Source organism: Photinus pyralis, unplaced genomic scaffold, assembly GCF_008802855.1.
Source record: "Photinus pyralis isolate 1611_PpyrPB1 unplaced genomic scaffold, Ppyr1.3 Ppyr1.4_LG5, whole genome shotgun sequence".
NCBI classification, from domain to species: domain Eukaryota; kingdom Metazoa; phylum Arthropoda; class Insecta; order Coleoptera; family Lampyridae; genus Photinus; species Photinus pyralis.
In genome coordinates, this window is record NW_022170596.1 from 24,184,118 (window position 1) to 24,201,976 (window position 17,859).

Below are 17,859 nucleotides of genomic sequence, written 5' to 3' on the forward strand. Positions count from 1 at the left end.
GTTCGGGCAAATGGAAAATGTAATAGGGAGGCGAGTTCAGTGCCTTTTAATACTCGTAGATTATGTTTTTATTAAGACATGAGGAAAACATCCAACGAAGAATTTTACGAGACAACAGTGATCCGTTTCAGCTGGGTGAAATTGATTTTCAAAAAAATTTTCGTTTATCAAGAGAATCTGAATGTACAAATGGTAAGGACTAACAGCAGCACGTTTCAATGAAAATGTGTTTAACATGCAGATTTGTTATGCGAACATAAAAATCCTGAATTGTAATGCACGGTTTCCGGGATCTACTCACGACTCTGCAATATATGGGGTATGAATGCAGTGAAAAGACACCTGGAAGAAAAGTATTTAAACAATGAGTTACATTCATCTTGGTTAATTGGTTAGTGTGGCTGTTGTGACCTAATAATTTTACCCTTTTACAAATTTGTATACGTGATTCAGGATATGCACTGCAGCCATGGTTGTTAACGCCAATGGAAAATGTAGTCCACACTTTCACCACAGAGAAGATACAACACAACACATTTTAGCCAAAAATGTAATAATAGAACGCTGTTTTGGAATTTTGAAGCAAAGGTTTAGATGCCACTTGAAGCACAGAGTTCTTCATTGCTCCCCTGACAGATATGCGAAAATTGTGTTGTGCTGTGCTATACTCCATAATATAGCGATACAGCAGAACTTCCCACCACCCGAGGATAATGAAGGTGATGTAGACTCCACAGAATATGAGAGGAAATGAAGGTATTTGTACCTAATCATCTAAAAAAAACAAATTGTTGTATGGCCTCTTATTATTCTTTTCGACATTCGCCACGTCGTGAAAAAACAACTAGGTAGGTACACTTGCAATTAATAACAATTTTAAAGAAACGTCTGCATTTCCAAATCTGGCGGGTATTTGTTTTAAGATAAAGCGCGCACCGCAATGCCCTCTTATATTTTATCGCTGTGGTATTTCACTCTTACACGCACTACCGTTGCGCAGCGTTCCTTGTCTTCTAGAATGCGACACTTTTTTCCGAAATAGCCACTGCGAGATACCGGACAACGTAACGATACCGTTAAAATATTGATACAGCATATCGCGTTTATCATATTATCGATAGTCGTTGTGGTCATCATAACCGTTGATCGTTAAACTGCGATAACGATTGATCGTATAGAATAACGAGAGTGATACAGCATAGGGTTGAATGTCTGTAACCATATAAAATAATTATAATTAGCCTCCAAAACCACGCATGCGCAATAGGCAACTTCCTTATTTGGGAAACAATTTGATCAACATTTTTGTTGTAGGTTTCTTTAATAAAAGCAAACAATGGATGTGCCAAAAAATTTTATCGCCCCACTCATCTGAAGGGGCTCAGGATCTACGAGTATTACAGTGTCACATCCTTAAGTTCATTTTGAGCCAGACAACTTCTTACCGCCGGCACGGTTAGTAAGGGAGGAAATACACGTTTTAAAGCATCAAGAATCCAAAGCAAACAAAATCTCGATAATGTCGGTCTGTACTCTTACTTCCGGCTGAACCGATTGGAACCAACTCGGGAACCAATGAATATTCTTAGACATAAAAGGGAGAGCTGAAAAGCTTTTGCGCAAAATCACGCATGTACGTATGAGGGTGGCATCTTTGTTAGCCACAGCAATTTTTCTCTTTTCAGCTCTTCCTTTTATATCTAAGAGTATGTGTACGAAATTTGGTTCCAATCGGTTCAGCCGTTCAGCCAGAATTTACTTAAATGAGAGCACGCTCATCCGATAAACTTCCAAACGAAGAAGTAAATTCACGGTTAAAAATAAATCCGCCACCCATTAGTTTTCACTACACGATTGTTCTCTTATTCCTAGTAGCAGTCATATTTATCTTAATCGATATTCAGTTGCCTAAACGATCCTTCAATATCAAAATCGTGCAGGTATGTTTTAGATGGTCCTTGACGTAAGTCTTCGTTAGACTTTAGTTTTTCGTTTTGCAAAAACCAATCTCGGTAACTTTGCACATTTTCTTTCCAAGTTACTAAAACTGTTACAGTTAAATAATGTTCGTTAAACGCTTAGAATATCTCACCAGTTAATTCTCCAAGAGATCCATTATCACCGCCCCATTCTTTCGGCAATGCGCTTTGCGGTGTCAACTTGTAAAGTTGCTGCAGCTTGGTGTCGTCAAATACCTCCAACTAAAAAAACAGCATACTGAAAAGGGTGAATTTATGCGACAATTAAACTAACAACGAAGAAAACTGAAAGTTTAAACCAGGTAGCCATTAACTATGGTTCTTTTGTATTTTTTTAGTTTTTAGTTCTTAATCTTTAGTTGGTGTACATTCAAAATATATGAACACGTAGATAGTACCTACTTGAGTCCACTTACCCTACGGCTCATTTTTGACGGTAGCATCTTCTTTAGCAAGTCAAATACATATTGAAATATTGCATGTAAGTTCATGAAATACGCAGCGCGCAATCTAAAAGGAAGTCCTTTTTCTATCAATAACGCATGCTTTTTCATAAACGTTGGTGTCAACTCTAGCATATATTTGGGATTTGGATTTTTACATTGCATGATGACCTTTAAACCACCAATTACAGCATAATCGTCCTCTAGTAACAGTATGTCTGTAACCATATAAAACAGTTTCAGAATATTTCGGAAAGGCATAGTGTCGTAGTCAACATTTTCACCAAGGTTCAAGAAAATTATTCTGCAATTGCTGCCACTCTCAACCTTAGGTAACGGTAGAACTGCTCTAAAAAGTGAAGCACGATACTTTACAGTTTCGTACAATCCATTTTACCCAACATGCAATAATCTTTGTATTTCCGGTGATAAAGGGTCTCTATTTTCGTATAGTTCAGGAGAAAGTGTCCTCATGGTATAATAGTTGTCAATTTTGTCCTTCACGCGTTCCAAGCTGAATTTGCTGCACCGAAGGAATGCCAAAATTAATTGGTCATCTAAAATCACTCATGAGTACGTTTTTCAAAGCAACACTATTTCTTTACCAATAACGAAATTTAGATGTCTTTGCTTTTCCATCCATTGCCGAATATGTAAAATATCAGTTTCGGTCCTTTCTTCAACTTCATTTAAATCTTGTCGACATATTTCTTTTAATGTTGGAGATATTTCTCGATGCATTTTTTTAAAGCAAATTGTTGCATACACCGTGTTAAAGTGTGATTATTCTTATCATCTTATATAGAAGTCCACAATTTCATTTCACATAATTGTTATGAAATTATTCATAACCACTTTAATAACACTTGTGACGGAGAACTGGTAAGGGCAACAGTCGATGATCTTTATGACCTTAATGTGCGAAACCCAGACAACTACTATTAATGGGAAACCGTGATATATAGGCAAAGACTATCCTATAGCCTTTGATATATGTTAGAAAAGAAAAAAGCTTCTAATAAATACTTTAGCATAAATACTATATTTATAGTTTCTAAGTCATTTCATAATAGGTACCTACGTAGATGTGAAGTATGAAAAACGAGGGGTGATCACTCATGAGTACGTATCTACAAGGTAACGTTATTTCTTTACCAATATCGAAATTTAGATGTCTTTGCTTTTCCATCCATTGCTGAATATGCAAAATATCAATTTCGGTCCTTTCTTCAACTTCATTCAAATCTTTTTGACATATTTCTTTTAACTTTGGCGATATCTCTCGATTCATTTTTAAAGAAAATTGTTGCATACGCCGTATGATTACTTTTATCCTCTTGTGTATTTAGTAGACCTAAAATATCACATCATTGTTGAGGAATTATTCATAACCACTTTATGTAACTTTTATAAGTAGTTTCGCATATTATATAATATTTTCGATTCCTATTTTTGTGGGTGAGAACTAATTAGGGAAACAGTCGTTAATGGTGTTGTTGGCATATTCACTGCGCAAAACCCAGTCATGCCCACTAATTATGGAGAAAGATTCTAATAAATGGTGTAGCGTAAATACTATATTCATAACTTTTTTTGTAATTTCACAATAGATACGTAATTATGAAAAAATGATATTGATTTATGGAGGTTAAAAAAATAGAGTTCATTACAAAAAATGTAGGTTCCATCTCTGAAGCTGAAAAATGTAAAGTAATTTATTGCAATTTTCGTTAGTAATTCGCTAATGCTTTGGTTCATGAGACACTTTGACAGCAAATAATCTTCTTATAACTGGGGGGTTTCTCCGTTAGAGATACTTCAATTTTTATTAATTACTTTGGTAGTTATATAATGTAGCTTGAAAAATAGTGTGACATGTACGAGCAGAAATCCTGATACAGAGTCAGCAAAACATTCATGGAAGAGAATTAAATCTGGACACTATCATTACTGAAAGCTGAAAGTTCAAACATGGAAGGAGGCGAGCTAAGGAGATGCTCGATATAGTTCATACCGATGTATGGGGACCAAGTCAGATTGAAGAGTACAATGGTCACCGTTATTTAGTTACATTTATCGATGATTATAGTCGTTATGCAGTCGTCTTCATTATAATGGAGGAAGATCAGGTCTTGGATCATTTCAAGGAATATGTCAATTCCATGGAAAATCGGACTGGGGAACGTGTAAAGATAGATAATGGACGTGAATATAAAATGGATTGCATTCGAGAAAATTACACATGGGATATAGCTGAATACCCTGTAAACAAGAATCGTGTCTTGAGTATCACAGCAAAGCTTCATGGATAACATCATTCTTTTCGCATGTCGTATTTTGATTCCTGTGGCCCTTTTACCCCCCGCCGCCGTTCTGAAGACGCTTCACAGCTCTCATCATGGGAAAGAGCGAACCCTCCGCAATGCAAAGCAAACAGTATTTTGGTCAGGAATATCTAATGACGTGAAGTAGTTGTAGGGAATGCGCAGAATTTCTCACATCCCCACAGATGGAACCACTCAAGCCCGGTCCACCATCCACTTCTCCATTTCATAACGTCGCAGTCCACTTATTTTCCTATGCTGGTAGATAGTACCTTTCCCTGGTTGATCGTTATTCCAGATGGCTCCTTATTGCTAAGTGCGGCATCAGAGCTAACAGCAGTAGGTACCATCGACACCACCTACGACAGTGGATATCCGCATTCGAAATACCCCCAGTAACTGACGAACGACAACGGAACACAATTCATCTTGCTCGAGTTTCGTAATTTAATTGGACGAGAAAGTTTGACATTGCTCACACAACCTCTTCTCCCCACGATCTCAAGTGTAAAAAGCCTGGAGTATTGTAACGGACGGTTACAAATTATCGATGATTCAACGTGTATATTCTTCTTATTCTTCGTTTTTGGGTTACGATGTCGGTGCGAAGTATTTCCGAACTTACCTTAATTATACTTTTACTTCCAGCTAGCTCAGGTAATTTACCTTCGCAGGTACTTGGTTAATTTCAACAGATAATAATTAAAACTTGGGCAAGATATTACTACCGAAATTGCTTCTCTAATATGCCTCGAGGAATTACGCAATTTTCATAATTTGGTGTGCGTTTGAATTTCAGAACCTTTTTGTTCCTGTGAGTAAAGAGTGGTGATTGTAGTAATTACGATTGCAAAAGATTACATTAATTAGAATACATTTATTTTAATTAAACACACAAATAAAGCAAATAATTACTGTTACGATGAGCCTAAAAAAAACCTAAACCTAAACTATCTAAGGAATTCCAATTTTTTGAAAATACTTTAGCACTCCAGTTCGCGGATTAAATTCGAGCTTCGTAAATAAATTGTTATTAATTCTCACGCAAAATGAACGCGAGTTTTAAAATGCGTACGCCGTTGGATTTAATTAGTATTATGGGAATATGGTCTTTTACCTTATGAATGCAGTCTCTTGATTCAGCGCAAGTTTGTTGAACTCGATTCGATCGATGTCCAACCTTGGAAATTGTTTTCTGAGTTTCGCAAATTATTGACGTCGTAGATGGCCACCTCCTGGTTGTTTGGAATTATGTCACCCTCCTCTGCAGTCAGTCTCCTCGGATAATTGGAGTAACTTTACATTTAAAACGTCACTGCTCCTTGGTTAAATTTTGAAACCAACGCTAGCGATTAAACAATTGCGTTAACTATTTAAAACAACCTAAATAGTCAACGAAATTCATTATTAATTACCACGATTAAGATCAGGACCAGTTACGTACTTGCAAATGCGTTATTTATTTATTATTCCTCCTTTGTTTTTTTATTGTACTTAGGAGTATAAGATGATGCGCTACCTATTTGTTAAAAGGCGATGTTTAAGTAATTTAAATATCAGGAAACATGCTGCTTAAAATAATGAGAATCTCTTTGATAGATTTCGAAATTTATTTCAAGCAGCGCCTACACAGTAAATTTGTTTTCCAATTTCCATCATCGATACTGTAAGTGAAACCATAAAAGAACTGAAAATATCTCCCTTGAACCATAAGTAAAATTGACAATATGCCAGATTTCTTTGGAACGTCAGAGACCCTATTCTGGTGGGAATTTATTGGTTGACGCAATGAAAAAAATTCAATCAGAAAACAAGATTTTGTTATTGAGTTGTCGGCGTCTGGATCTCCGTAACAAAAAAATTTAATAAAATCTTTAGGTCCACAAAAATAGTGCCAAAAGAGTTGTAAAAATGTTTTCGAATTTTAACTGGACAGGGAGTACAGTCAGTTACCATTTAAAATATTCGAGGGAAGGTTATGGGTCTATTAACATGAACATGAAAATGACGGATTTACAAGAACAAGTCGTAGATTTCGTCGAAACTAACACCTGGCCCTAATGTTAACCCCATTCATTACAATATTTGGAGTACATTAGACGCCATGGTTCTCAAAAACACTATCGATAAATTAAAACATCGTATATTTTTTTGTTGGAACCAATTCGAGCAATAAATTATTAACCGATTAATTGTAGATTGGCAATAATTCCCATCTTAATCAATATTTAGTTGCCTAAACGATCCTTCAATTCCAAAATCGTGCAGATATGTTTTAGGTGGTCCTTGACGTAAGTCTTCGTTAGACTTTAGCTTTTCGTTTTGCAAAAACCAATCTCTGTAACTTTGCACTTTCTCTTTCCATGTTACTAAAATTGTTACAGTTGAATAATGTTCGTTAAACGCTTAGAATATCTCACCAGTTAATTCTCCAAGAGATCCATTATCACCGCCCCATTCTTTCGGCAATGCGCTTTGGGGTGTCAACTTGTAAAGTTGCTGTAGCTTGGTGTCGTCAAATACCTCCATCTAAAGAAACAACATTGCGATTTTTTGCAGTCAGCATATACAAAAGGGTGGGTTTATGCGACAACCAACAACTAAAAACCATTAACTATGGTTCTGTTGTATTTTTTTAGTTTTTAGTTCTTAATCCTTAGTTGGTATACAATCAAAATAAATGAACATGTAGGTACTTCATTCAACTTACCCGACTGCTTATTTTTGACGAAAGTATCTTCTTGAGCAATTCAAATAAATATTGAAATAATGCGGGTAAGTTCATAAAATACACAGCGCGCAATCTAAAAGGAAGTCCTTTCTCTATCAATAACGCCTGTTTTTTTATAAACGTTGGTGTTAACTCTAGCATATATTTGGGATTTGAATTTTTGCATTGCATGATGACCTTTAAACCACCAATTACAGCATAATCGTCCTCTAGTAACAATATGTCTATAACCATATAAAACAGTTTCATGATATTTCCGAAGGACATAGTGTCATAGTCAACATTTTCACCAAGGTGCAAGAAAATGATTCTAGTATTACTGTCACTCTCAACTTTAGGTAACGGTAGAACTGCCCTAAAAAATGAAGCATGATACTTTACAGTTTCGTATAATCCACTTACCCAACATGCAACAGTCTTTGTATTTCCGGTAATAACGGATCTCTATTTTCGTATAGTTCAGGAGAAAGAGTCCTCATGGTATAATAGTTGTCAATTTTGTCCTTCGCGCGTTCCAAGCTGAATTTGCTGCACCGAAGGAATGCCAAAATGAATTGGTTGTCTAAAATCACTCATGATGAGTTCGTTACATAAAGCAACACTATTTTTTTTTACCAATATCGAAATTTAGATGTGTTTGCTTTTCCAGCCAATGCCGAATATGTAAAATATCAGTTTCGGTCCTTTCTTCAACTTCATTTAAATCGTTTCGACATATTTCTTTTAATTTTGGTGATATTTCTCGATGCATTTTTTTAAAGCAAATTGTTGCATACGCCGTTTTACAGTGTGAATATTTTTATCATCCTGTACAGAAGTTCACAATATCATTTCACATAATTGTTGTGAAATTATACATAACCACTTTAATAACTTGTGATGGGGAACTGGATAAGGCAACAGTCATTAATCTTGATGACCTTAATGTGCGACTCAGACAACTACTACTGATGAGAAACCCGTTATATATAGGCCAAGACTATCCTCTAGTCTTTGATATGTATAGGTATGTTAGAAAAGAAGAAAGATACTAATAAATACTTTAACATAAATACTATACTCGATACTATATTTATAGTTTCTAAATAATTTCACAATAGGTACGTAGATATGAAGTATGAAAAACAAGTGGTGATTTGAATATGAAGGTCAATGCAGATATAATTCAGTGTAAAAAATGTATAATTTACTTCCCGTTCGATCTGTGGACTGTGGAGTTGAAAAATCTAAAGTAATTTATTGTAATTTTCGTTAGTGATTCGCTAGTGTTTTTGGAACTCGAAACGGTTTGACATCATAACCTATAACTGCAATGTTTCTTTGTTAGAGTATTATTTTGGAAGTTATCCAGGGGTTTAGAAACGAATATGACTGTACAAGCAGGAATCTTGAACCAGAGTGAGCAGAACACTCTGGGAGTACAATTACAGCTGGATCACTATCCATGCTCCCCTTCGTTTGGAGTTTCTGAAAATCTCTGTTTACCGTTTGTTTTGTTTAGTTTTCCTCGGGGCACCAGAAACGAAAACCCACAGGTCCGTGGAAATTGTGAGCCCAAAGTGCTTACAAAAGGGAAGATAACTGAAATACTGTTTCCTTTTTGCCATTTTTTGTACTAAGGAGGCTATCGGTCTTTGAAAATCTTCCAGATATTAATGCTATGCACTTAAAATGTTCCACTCTAAGAGCGTAAATTTAGGTGGGTATGGAACCATTTACTTCAACGAGGCCTTCGTATAATCAAGATCGAACATCACTTAAGGTTAGTTTGCTTGATTTTGTAATTGTATTCAGCTTCGTTTCCTAAATAAAATTGTGTATATTCAAAGATTATGCAACAACAATTTTATTATTTCACATTCCGAGGCATGTTCGAAGGAAATCAGTAGGTATCTGATTTCAAACCTAAAATGCCGAAACCATGTAGAAACAATGTAACAACTGTATACCGAACATATTTTTAAAACCAGCAGAAGCATTAGATTTTGATGACCATTCAGCAGCAAGTTTGATGGTATGGTAGCTTACACCGAACCTGGCCTGCCCAGTGCCTTGCAGTTTGAATTAGCCTGTATCCAAATGACAATTCTTTAAGCTGTCCATTTACCTAAGGCTTGAATGGAAGCGGAGAATAGGGCCTCTTATGGGTGAAAAGGAGAGACATGCATTGACCTCCAGCCTCGCCTCCGGCCTCCTTGTTCCTATTCAGATATTCCAACCCCTGCCACACATAGACACATAGGTTGGGATACCTGAAACCTTTATTCTGTTAAGGATTCTAACTTCGACCTTGCTATTTAAGAATAATAATGTTATCCATAATTAAGGCCAGAGTTTGGTTGCTTGATCCTGTAGCGGGACCTAACAGAAGTACCAGTTAAATGGCAAAGACATAAGAGTTCGATTATTGAGAGCCGTTGCATAAACTAAGACTATAATCTGGGCCCCACCTATTCTCACACCTGGGCCTGGTTGGTGTCAAACTAAAAACACCTTTAACAAATCTTTTTACTCGAAACCTTAACCCCTGGTCTTCCTTCCATATTGAAAAAACGGATTAACTAACCGAGTACTGCAAAATTACCACCAGACCCTTTTAATCCACTATTGCATTGCTTCGTCCGGGTTTGTGAACTGTAGAGCTTCCCGGAAAAACTTCCCTACTACCAGAAAGAGGGGTTTTGCCATCGGATGTGGTTTTCCGCAAAAATAAAGTAACCAGTGGAGTTCTTAAACAAAAATATTAGTTTCTTGTTTGACTTACATGCACCAATTCAACATCAAAAGTTATCAAGCAAACTACGCAAACCATGGATAACTGATAATTTAAAATTCATGATGAAGCTTAGGGATAAAGCGCTAACTAAGTACAAAAAATCAAAGTGCCCTACGCGACTTAGGATTATTATAAATCCCTACGTTCCCACAACATCGCAAAGTATTACAATAAAAAAGTAGGTACCCACCATCCCGTTTCGAAGTTTGTCCATTTCGAGTTTGAAATATAAGTTGCTTCGCTTAAGTCAATAAACATACCATGGTCAATCACATTTGTCATGAATTGCTTTATCTTTCATTTTGTTTTCCTTATAGTAAACTAAAAAAACACTTAATTCTAATTTTTACTAAATATTTAATAATAATACGCATCGATATTGGGTCTGGTGGAAGACCAGTGAACCTACACGGTAAATTGAAACAGATCCGTTTTCCGGTTTCCATAAATACGTTATGAAATTTATTTATATATGCCCTATGGAAATAAAAGTATTATTATTAAGGTTCGAAAATTAAAGGTTCTTCGGTAGGAATAAAACACACAATATCACGGCTGAAATACCCAGTAAAGGGCTACAAGTACTCCTTCTGCATGATCTCTATTAATTTTTTTAAGAGTACTCCGCATTCAGATAAATGGAGGGAAAGCATTAAAGGAGAAAACATTCCAAATTAGTGTAAACTCATATACCCTGAAAACTTCCGGATCTCTAATTCTAGGCAAGAAGTTTTTGAATTTTCCATGCATCCGACTAGCAAACAGATCGATATCTGGGACACCAAATCTCTGCAACACTTTATGAAAGGCAAAACCATTTCCATCTCTTGCGGTTCTTATCATGATGCTTTAACCAAAGGAAAACTTCTTTAACGATATGTAAGAAGCAAAATAACATTGTAAATGTTTTTTTCTTCACACCAACCAGGGTGCACAGCTTAACCCGAACTCCATTTGCATAACCTGCCATTGAAACAAAAAGGTAAAGCTTTTCTATGGCATGGGTTACTGGTCTTTAGATCCACAGTGAAGATAAAGGTATATACCCTAAACAACTTCTTAATTTCTGTGACCAGTTTGGATGTACAGGTGCACCAAGTGGTATTGGTTTAGTATGACAGGGAATACCCCTTAATATATGACACTATCCATTTGTTAAAAATTAACCCAGTCCATCTAAATGCAAAGTCCCTTATTCTTGTTTAGGTTAAAAATTTCTGTAACGGTCGTGTCTTTTCGGTTAATTGCTGGTGCTCTCGTTTAGGTGAAGGGAGTATACGGCAGCCTTGTCCCAATTGTTGCGCTCTTTTCTTCTGCAACAATGGACGTTTCCCTGTTTGAAAGATAAAGGGTGTCCAGAGAGGGTACGCTACTTGGGTCACCTTTAATTGAACTAAAGACTTTCCCAAAGCTTTTACGATCTTTATACTATACTCGATTGTTGGAGTGTTACAAGGGTATCCTTTATTCTTGTTTCAATTCAGTCCTCTGCGCGATGCGAACTCGGAAATTAAAGTACTCGGCCCCCAAAGGATCCTCGTACTTCAATATTTCCTCGCCAGTAATGTGTCATTTTCATGACTTTTATTTTAATAACTATTGTTTTGTGTTGCTATGAATTGGGATTTTTCTATTAATAATATGGTGCAACTTAATACAATTCGTATTTTTTTCGTTTAAACCAATGGTATGAAGGGTATCCCACATTGAGTGCATAGCGAACTTTCGAATAACCTAGTGGACATAATAGTTATTTATCTTATTAGTGAGATACAGGCGTCATTACACTGCGACTGTCATCTGTAATCACACGATTTGCTGTAATATGCTCCAGCCCACAAATGAGGTACAACGCTTTTTTCTAAAAACTGCCCAAAACGGAAAACAATCTGATTTAAAAATACAATTTATTCAAAATTCACAATCAAGCAGCAAGCAAATTTTTGCTGTTTATGGCAATCGCCTACATTTGTCATAAACAAAGTTTCTGCAAGAATAGTTATTTATGTATTAAGGGCATAATCAAAAGATGATGGCACGAGAGAATGTTTAAAGCCCGACGAAGGAGGGCTTTTAATTTCTCGAGAGCCATAATCGATTATGCCCGTGGTACATACAACGTTTTATTCTATTTTAGCACAATTTCTAAAAAGTTAAAAGGAATTAGTTCTTGCAGGAATTTATCGCTAACCAAATATGAGTGGTGTAGATAAGTTGGTGTTTTTTGTGTTGCTATGGATACTGAGACTGTTTACTTTTTATCAAACAATTCGCTGTTGGAAATGAGTGTAGCTGAAATGGAAAACGTTTATTCTGACGAAATATTACGTGAATTCGAAATCGCACAAAGTAAAGTGGTTCGTCATAAATCCAAAGATCTATATGAAAAAGAATACAGCAAGTTTTGCGAGTGACAGTATCGTTGCTATGCAATTTTTGACAGTTCGGTGCCATAAAGTCCAATTAATACCCTCATTTGGGTGCTTATAAAAAGGATTATAATCTAAAATAGAAAAAAAAAACAATGAAACAAGCTTAGGATCCAAAACTTAACATAAAAATCCTTATTTCGGTAGGCTAAATTCAAAAACATTATCTAAATTAAATTTAATATTGCGTTAGTGACGCATTGTAATCTTTCACCGAATGGGTGTTATATTGCATGTTTACATGTAGGTTCTTAATTCCATTTCAACGACATAAGGCATTGAACCAAGAAAAAAAATTAATATTTGTCGATTTTTGTCAAGTAGTCCTGATTAATTTAATTGTCATCATTGTAAGGAATCACCTTGTCCGAATTTCGTGGTTAAACATCAATTTAAAAAAGACCATTTTTTACCGTGTAAACCCTCCAATTAATGAGAGTACACTAATGGCAATTTTGAAATTTATTTTGACACTTTTCGAGTTTGTTCTTTCCAAATAAGGGACTAGATATTATAATTTTACTTTTTTACCTTTTAATGGGCCTCTACTCTTCAAATGTTATAGCCATAATTTAAACAAAACTCTTTTCTAAGATAACCTATTCATTCATTTTACTTATTTATTTATTTATTATCCCTCTGGTAGGGCTGGGCGATTACGGGTTTGAATAATCGATAATCGATTATGAAAAATAATCGATTACACTGATTAATCGTTTAATCAAATAATCGATTAATCAATTAATCGATTAATCAAATAATCGTTTAATCAAATAGTCGATTAATCAAATAATCGATTAATCAAATCATCGATTAATCACCTAATCGTTTAATCAAAAGTCGATTGTCACATACAAGGAGTGATAAATATCTGTTTGTATGCATTAATACGTTAATTATTTAATAATAAAAATAAAAAATAATTCCATTACTCTTTTCATCAAATCGTTCATTACTAGGCAGATCGATTAATCAATAATCAACAAAGTGTCCCTGGTTCGAATCCGGGTTCGGGCATGGATATTTGCAAATGCATAGTGGGTTGGTTGGTAGAACAGCCTTGGGTGAAACCCTGTCCATTTGAAAATGAAGGTCAAAAATAAAAATAAATAAATAAAAATAAATGATTAGGCAGCTTACTCTCCGATGAGGTGTCCTTTAGTTTTGATGATACAATCTTAATTCATTTTAGCTGCTTAAAGTAACGTTTTAACATCCGCTATAAAATAAAATAATACTTGTGAGCTGTGAGTGCTCCTTTTTGCGTAAACTGATGATCCAGCTAATAATAATCAATTAAAATTTACTTAATAATTGATTAATCAAACAATCGATTAATCAAATAACCTTTAATTAATCGATTAATTTAATAGAATAATCAAACCCGATTATCAATTATCGTTTGATTATAATCGATTAATCGATTTTTTTGCCCAACGCTACCCTCTGGGCCCTCAACAGGCTTGCGCCCAATTCAGTTAATAGGAATTTATGAAGTCCATTTGGGATATTTCAAAATATTTTAATAATTAAATTTTTACATGTTTTTATATAAAATTGGATAATTAAAAAAAAATCCCAACTAATTAGTAACAGAGGTACAATGCATTAAAAATTCAGTGTGGATTCCCATAAACCTTGAGAAACAATACGGACAGGGGGGCAAAAAAACTAATGAATAAATTGTTTCATGTTCTCGACATTATGTTTATTGAATTCAATTACTATTATGAAGAACATGGCAATTTACACTTTATGTTGATGTTCTTTCGCAATGTTTAAATTATTTCGTCCATAATTCACTTTTATCATTAATTTCATTTTTTTTAAATATGTAAAGTTATGCAGGGTGTATAATTTGAGAAATTGATATTTTATTAAATGTTTTAATTATGCGATCCTCAATTATTTTTTTGATTATGTAATTTTAGTAAACGAGGTCTTGGGTATGGCCTGTCTATCCACATGTAAAATTTCATCGTAATCGGTCCACTCGTTTTTGAGGTGCTAACTAACGGACGTACGGACGGAGAGACGGACAAAGACACAGCAAAGTTATAAACTGTTATACACTGTGTTATAATTTGTCAATAATCCGCTTTATCTGTCAATATTTGAACTTTGGAAGAAAAACACGCATTTTAAAGGAAAACCTAATGTTGCACTTAAGCTTTAGAACAGGCATGACTTCTTATAAAGAATGACTTTTTCTCAAAGGACGAAAATAAATGCAGTGAACCTCATGTGGGGTATACTGCATAAGATGATGACATTTTGAGAGAGAAATACTTATGTAATTACGAGTGGAATTATATAACCACCCTACTGACCTCAAATGGACGCTTTGCTATCAACTGTAAATAATTCATTAGCATCTTTCAAATTGTCCTCCAATCATTTCCTTTTCAGAGAATTATCTTTCGAAACATTTATTTCGAAGGATTGTGTTTTGAATAACTTTTAACTTCGAAGAATTGTTTTCGAAAATATTTTTCTTTGGAAAAACTTTCGTTTATAAGTAACCTTACGTAGGTCCCATTTAACAAGTTTCACATGCCACTAATGGTGTTCACATAATAGTAGAAAAGGTATGGTGTTGAAAGAGTTATGAAGGTCAAGCAGTACACAGTAAATCAACATATGCATGATTAAAACGTATTTGTCGTATTACAGATCAGTATTTTAACTAGTAAAGTTCAAAACAAATCAAACCTTTATTAAAAGCTTTCTTTATAAAATTCAAATAGAATTTGTCATTTAAAAAAAGTGTACTGGCACTGCATCGTGCCACATGTAATAGCTACTAAGTTGTTGTAATTGGCATTGTTACATTAACATGTATATAGATTCGTGCCAAATCATAGATCTCAATATCGCCGTGCCAGTATATTTGACAAAAGTCGTATAAGTTTCTTGACACAGTATTTGTATACTGCTCCATATTGACATTATTTTCCTAACTTATCGAGCTTACGAGTAATCTAACTCCAAATACACTAGACCATGCACATCTGCACTATAACAGAAAGCTTTTAGTAAAAACTTGAAGTCTCTAGCTGTTGTTGCTGAGATCGCAGCCGAACAGCCAGCCAGCCGTAACTAATATAATAACGTATTTTTTTCCGCAAAAATGTCTGTATTGTACCCAGTTTGGTAGCGACGTTTCTAACATTAGACTAGAACGAAAGACTGCAAGCGCTGTTGCTCAAGAGTATTAAATATTTTTTCCACAATCATATTGTATTGAGTACCTATAGTTCAAATAACTGGCTCTTGTAACTAACTGTAGATACTTCTCCTTTGATAGATCCATAACGCCGTGAAATGACGCTTGAACCACGCGATTATATTAACAGCGCTTTCTTTTCTTTGGTGGTCCTGGTAGGTTTACGTTGAGGTCTTGATTGTCATCATAATACCATAATTATTGATACTTGATACTTTATTCTAAATATTTTTTGTAGCTCGATAGTCTGGCTTTGGTGTTAAATTACACGTTGCAAACAGGTCGTCTTAAGTTACTTATGCAACGTTGCAGATTGAGCGCAATTTGGAAAAAATAAGCTGAATCGGCAGATTCAGAAGCTCCGTGGACAACCCTGAAAACCCGGTGAAGCAAGTAAAATTAATCCCATATATCTCCGCCATTATTATTCCATCATGAAGCAGGCGTCAAAAGATTACTAAGTAACTGGAGAGCGGAGGGATTTGCACGAAGATTAACCGAAAAGCAGCGGTTGCACTAGATGGAGACGATTCTTGATTTGGTAGTCGACCCCTTCAGAAGGTCCAATGAGATTAGCGTACACTTAAGAAATTTCCTCATATTTAATTCAATTAATTTAAGTTTTTCGGATTAAAATTATACTGACCAACAACAAAATTATCATCAGGAACAAGTTTGTATTTCACAATGATTGGTCAAAAATCCAAAACAAATAGTCATCGATTAGAGGTTGTTTCAGGCCGCCGGGTTTTTAATCACGCAACCCATAAACATCTCATATCCACCCCAGATTAATGAGAAAAAAAAGTTAAGCGTAAGTTCAAATTTTCCACGTCGAAGAGAGAAAAATTGTAAATAAAGAGGTTAGTCGTACTTCTACTCGTATATTTTCAAATATATTCGATAACTTCAAGATTTGTTGTAAAAGGTAAATTTAACCTGTTTATTTATTTTTTATTTTTATTTACGAGTAAAATTTTAAATGAGTGATCTTAAAGGAGTCGAAAAAAGTGTACCTTTTAGGTGTGTTATTATCAAGAAGGCCCTTCTGAATTTGGTGTTCATTCTAATCAAATTTTCTCTTTCGCAATCAAAGGGGGTTTCATGAGTTCCATTGTGAAAGAATCGACGGTCAGGGATTATCTATTACATAATTTGTTAACGAAAAATCAAAATTAAGGTGGGCGCGAAACGTAAAGTATTCCTGGGAATTAACCGCATTTCAATTTCAAATCATTAACTTAATTAGAAGTAAGAAAAGAAATGGCCATTTTCCAATAAACTATAATTATACCAAATTATGACAGTTAGATTGATTAGAAAATAAAAATTAATGTAAAACAAAAAATAAATGCAATCTGTTCACACGAAGATTACCGTCTAAAATTATTTTACAAAGTTTTACAAAAATGTTTCCGAGACTCGGGACACTGGATTTATTGTAACGTAGCACCTATGTTTCACCTTGAAGTTTCATACCCAAAGTACCGTATATTTGTGAAATCGATCAGCTCTGCTGAATACTCTGTGTCGGTTGGGAAATCTGGCGATCCCTTCATGAAATAGCCGAACTTTATAAAAGGTAAAGCCGTTGTTTAGAGGAGATATTTTTGCATTTGAGTTTTAAACGAAATGTAAGATCTTTTGCTTTCTGACTTTTGCACTTCCGCAAGCTAAGTTTTGGAAATAACGTAATTTTGAGTACCTAAATTTATTTTACAATGATACCGTTTCATTTTTGCTTTTACATTAATTTTACGGCACCGTATCTATAACTTTTTTGCCTTTTCGTAAATTTATTTATTTGCAAGGTAAGCTTTTTGTTACTTTTTGTTTCATTAATTATAAGGGGGTGAGGGGATGTTGTTTCGCTTTCCTGCATTTACTTTCTCGTAGATACGGCTACCGAATCCGATTATTTCCCGTTTAGGGAACTGTACGCTTTAATTTT

The 17,859-nt window shown here is 34.9% G+C and overlaps 2 protein-coding genes across 4 annotated transcripts; both read right to left on the bottom strand.

Moving 5' to 3' along the window:
- Positions 1-1,030: 1,030 nt before the first annotated feature.
- LOC116170980 (retinol-binding protein pinta-like) lies at positions 1,031-3,338 on the bottom strand. Of its 2 annotated transcripts, none has more exons than XM_031487580.1 (5): positions 3,028-3,338; positions 2,820-2,979; positions 2,396-2,771; positions 2,093-2,201; positions 1,031-2,041 (listed from the first exon to the last, which is right to left on the bottom strand). In XM_031487580.1, exons 1-5 carry the CDS (start codon positions 3,161-3,163, stop codon positions 1,890-1,892), a joined length of 933 nt encoding a protein of 310 aa, XP_031343440.1. In that variant the 5' UTR covers positions 3,164-3,338; the 3' UTR covers positions 1,031-1,889. The 2 variants fall into 2 exon arrangements, with proteins under 2 accessions (XP_031343440.1, XP_031343439.1); XM_031487579.1 differs by having other exon boundaries at positions 1,031-2,047.
- A 3,534-nt stretch (positions 3,339-6,872) lies between these two features.
- On the bottom strand, positions 6,873-8,491 carry LOC116170982 (retinol-binding protein pinta-like). 2 transcript variants are annotated; one of them, XM_031487582.1, is made up of 6 exons: positions 8,340-8,487; positions 8,093-8,284; positions 7,880-8,039; positions 7,457-7,832; positions 7,167-7,275; positions 6,873-7,115 (listed from the first exon to the last, which is right to left on the bottom strand). In XM_031487582.1, the coding sequence occupies exons 2-6, from the start codon at positions 8,226-8,228 to the stop codon at positions 6,964-6,966; spliced, it is 933 nt and encodes a 310-aa protein (XP_031343442.1). In that variant the 5' UTR covers positions 8,229-8,284; positions 8,340-8,487; the 3' UTR covers positions 6,873-6,963. The 2 variants fall into 2 exon arrangements, with proteins under 2 accessions (XP_031343442.1, XP_031343441.1); XM_031487581.1 differs by having other exon boundaries at positions 8,093-8,491.
- Between the last annotated feature and the right edge of the window lie 9,368 nt (positions 8,492-17,859).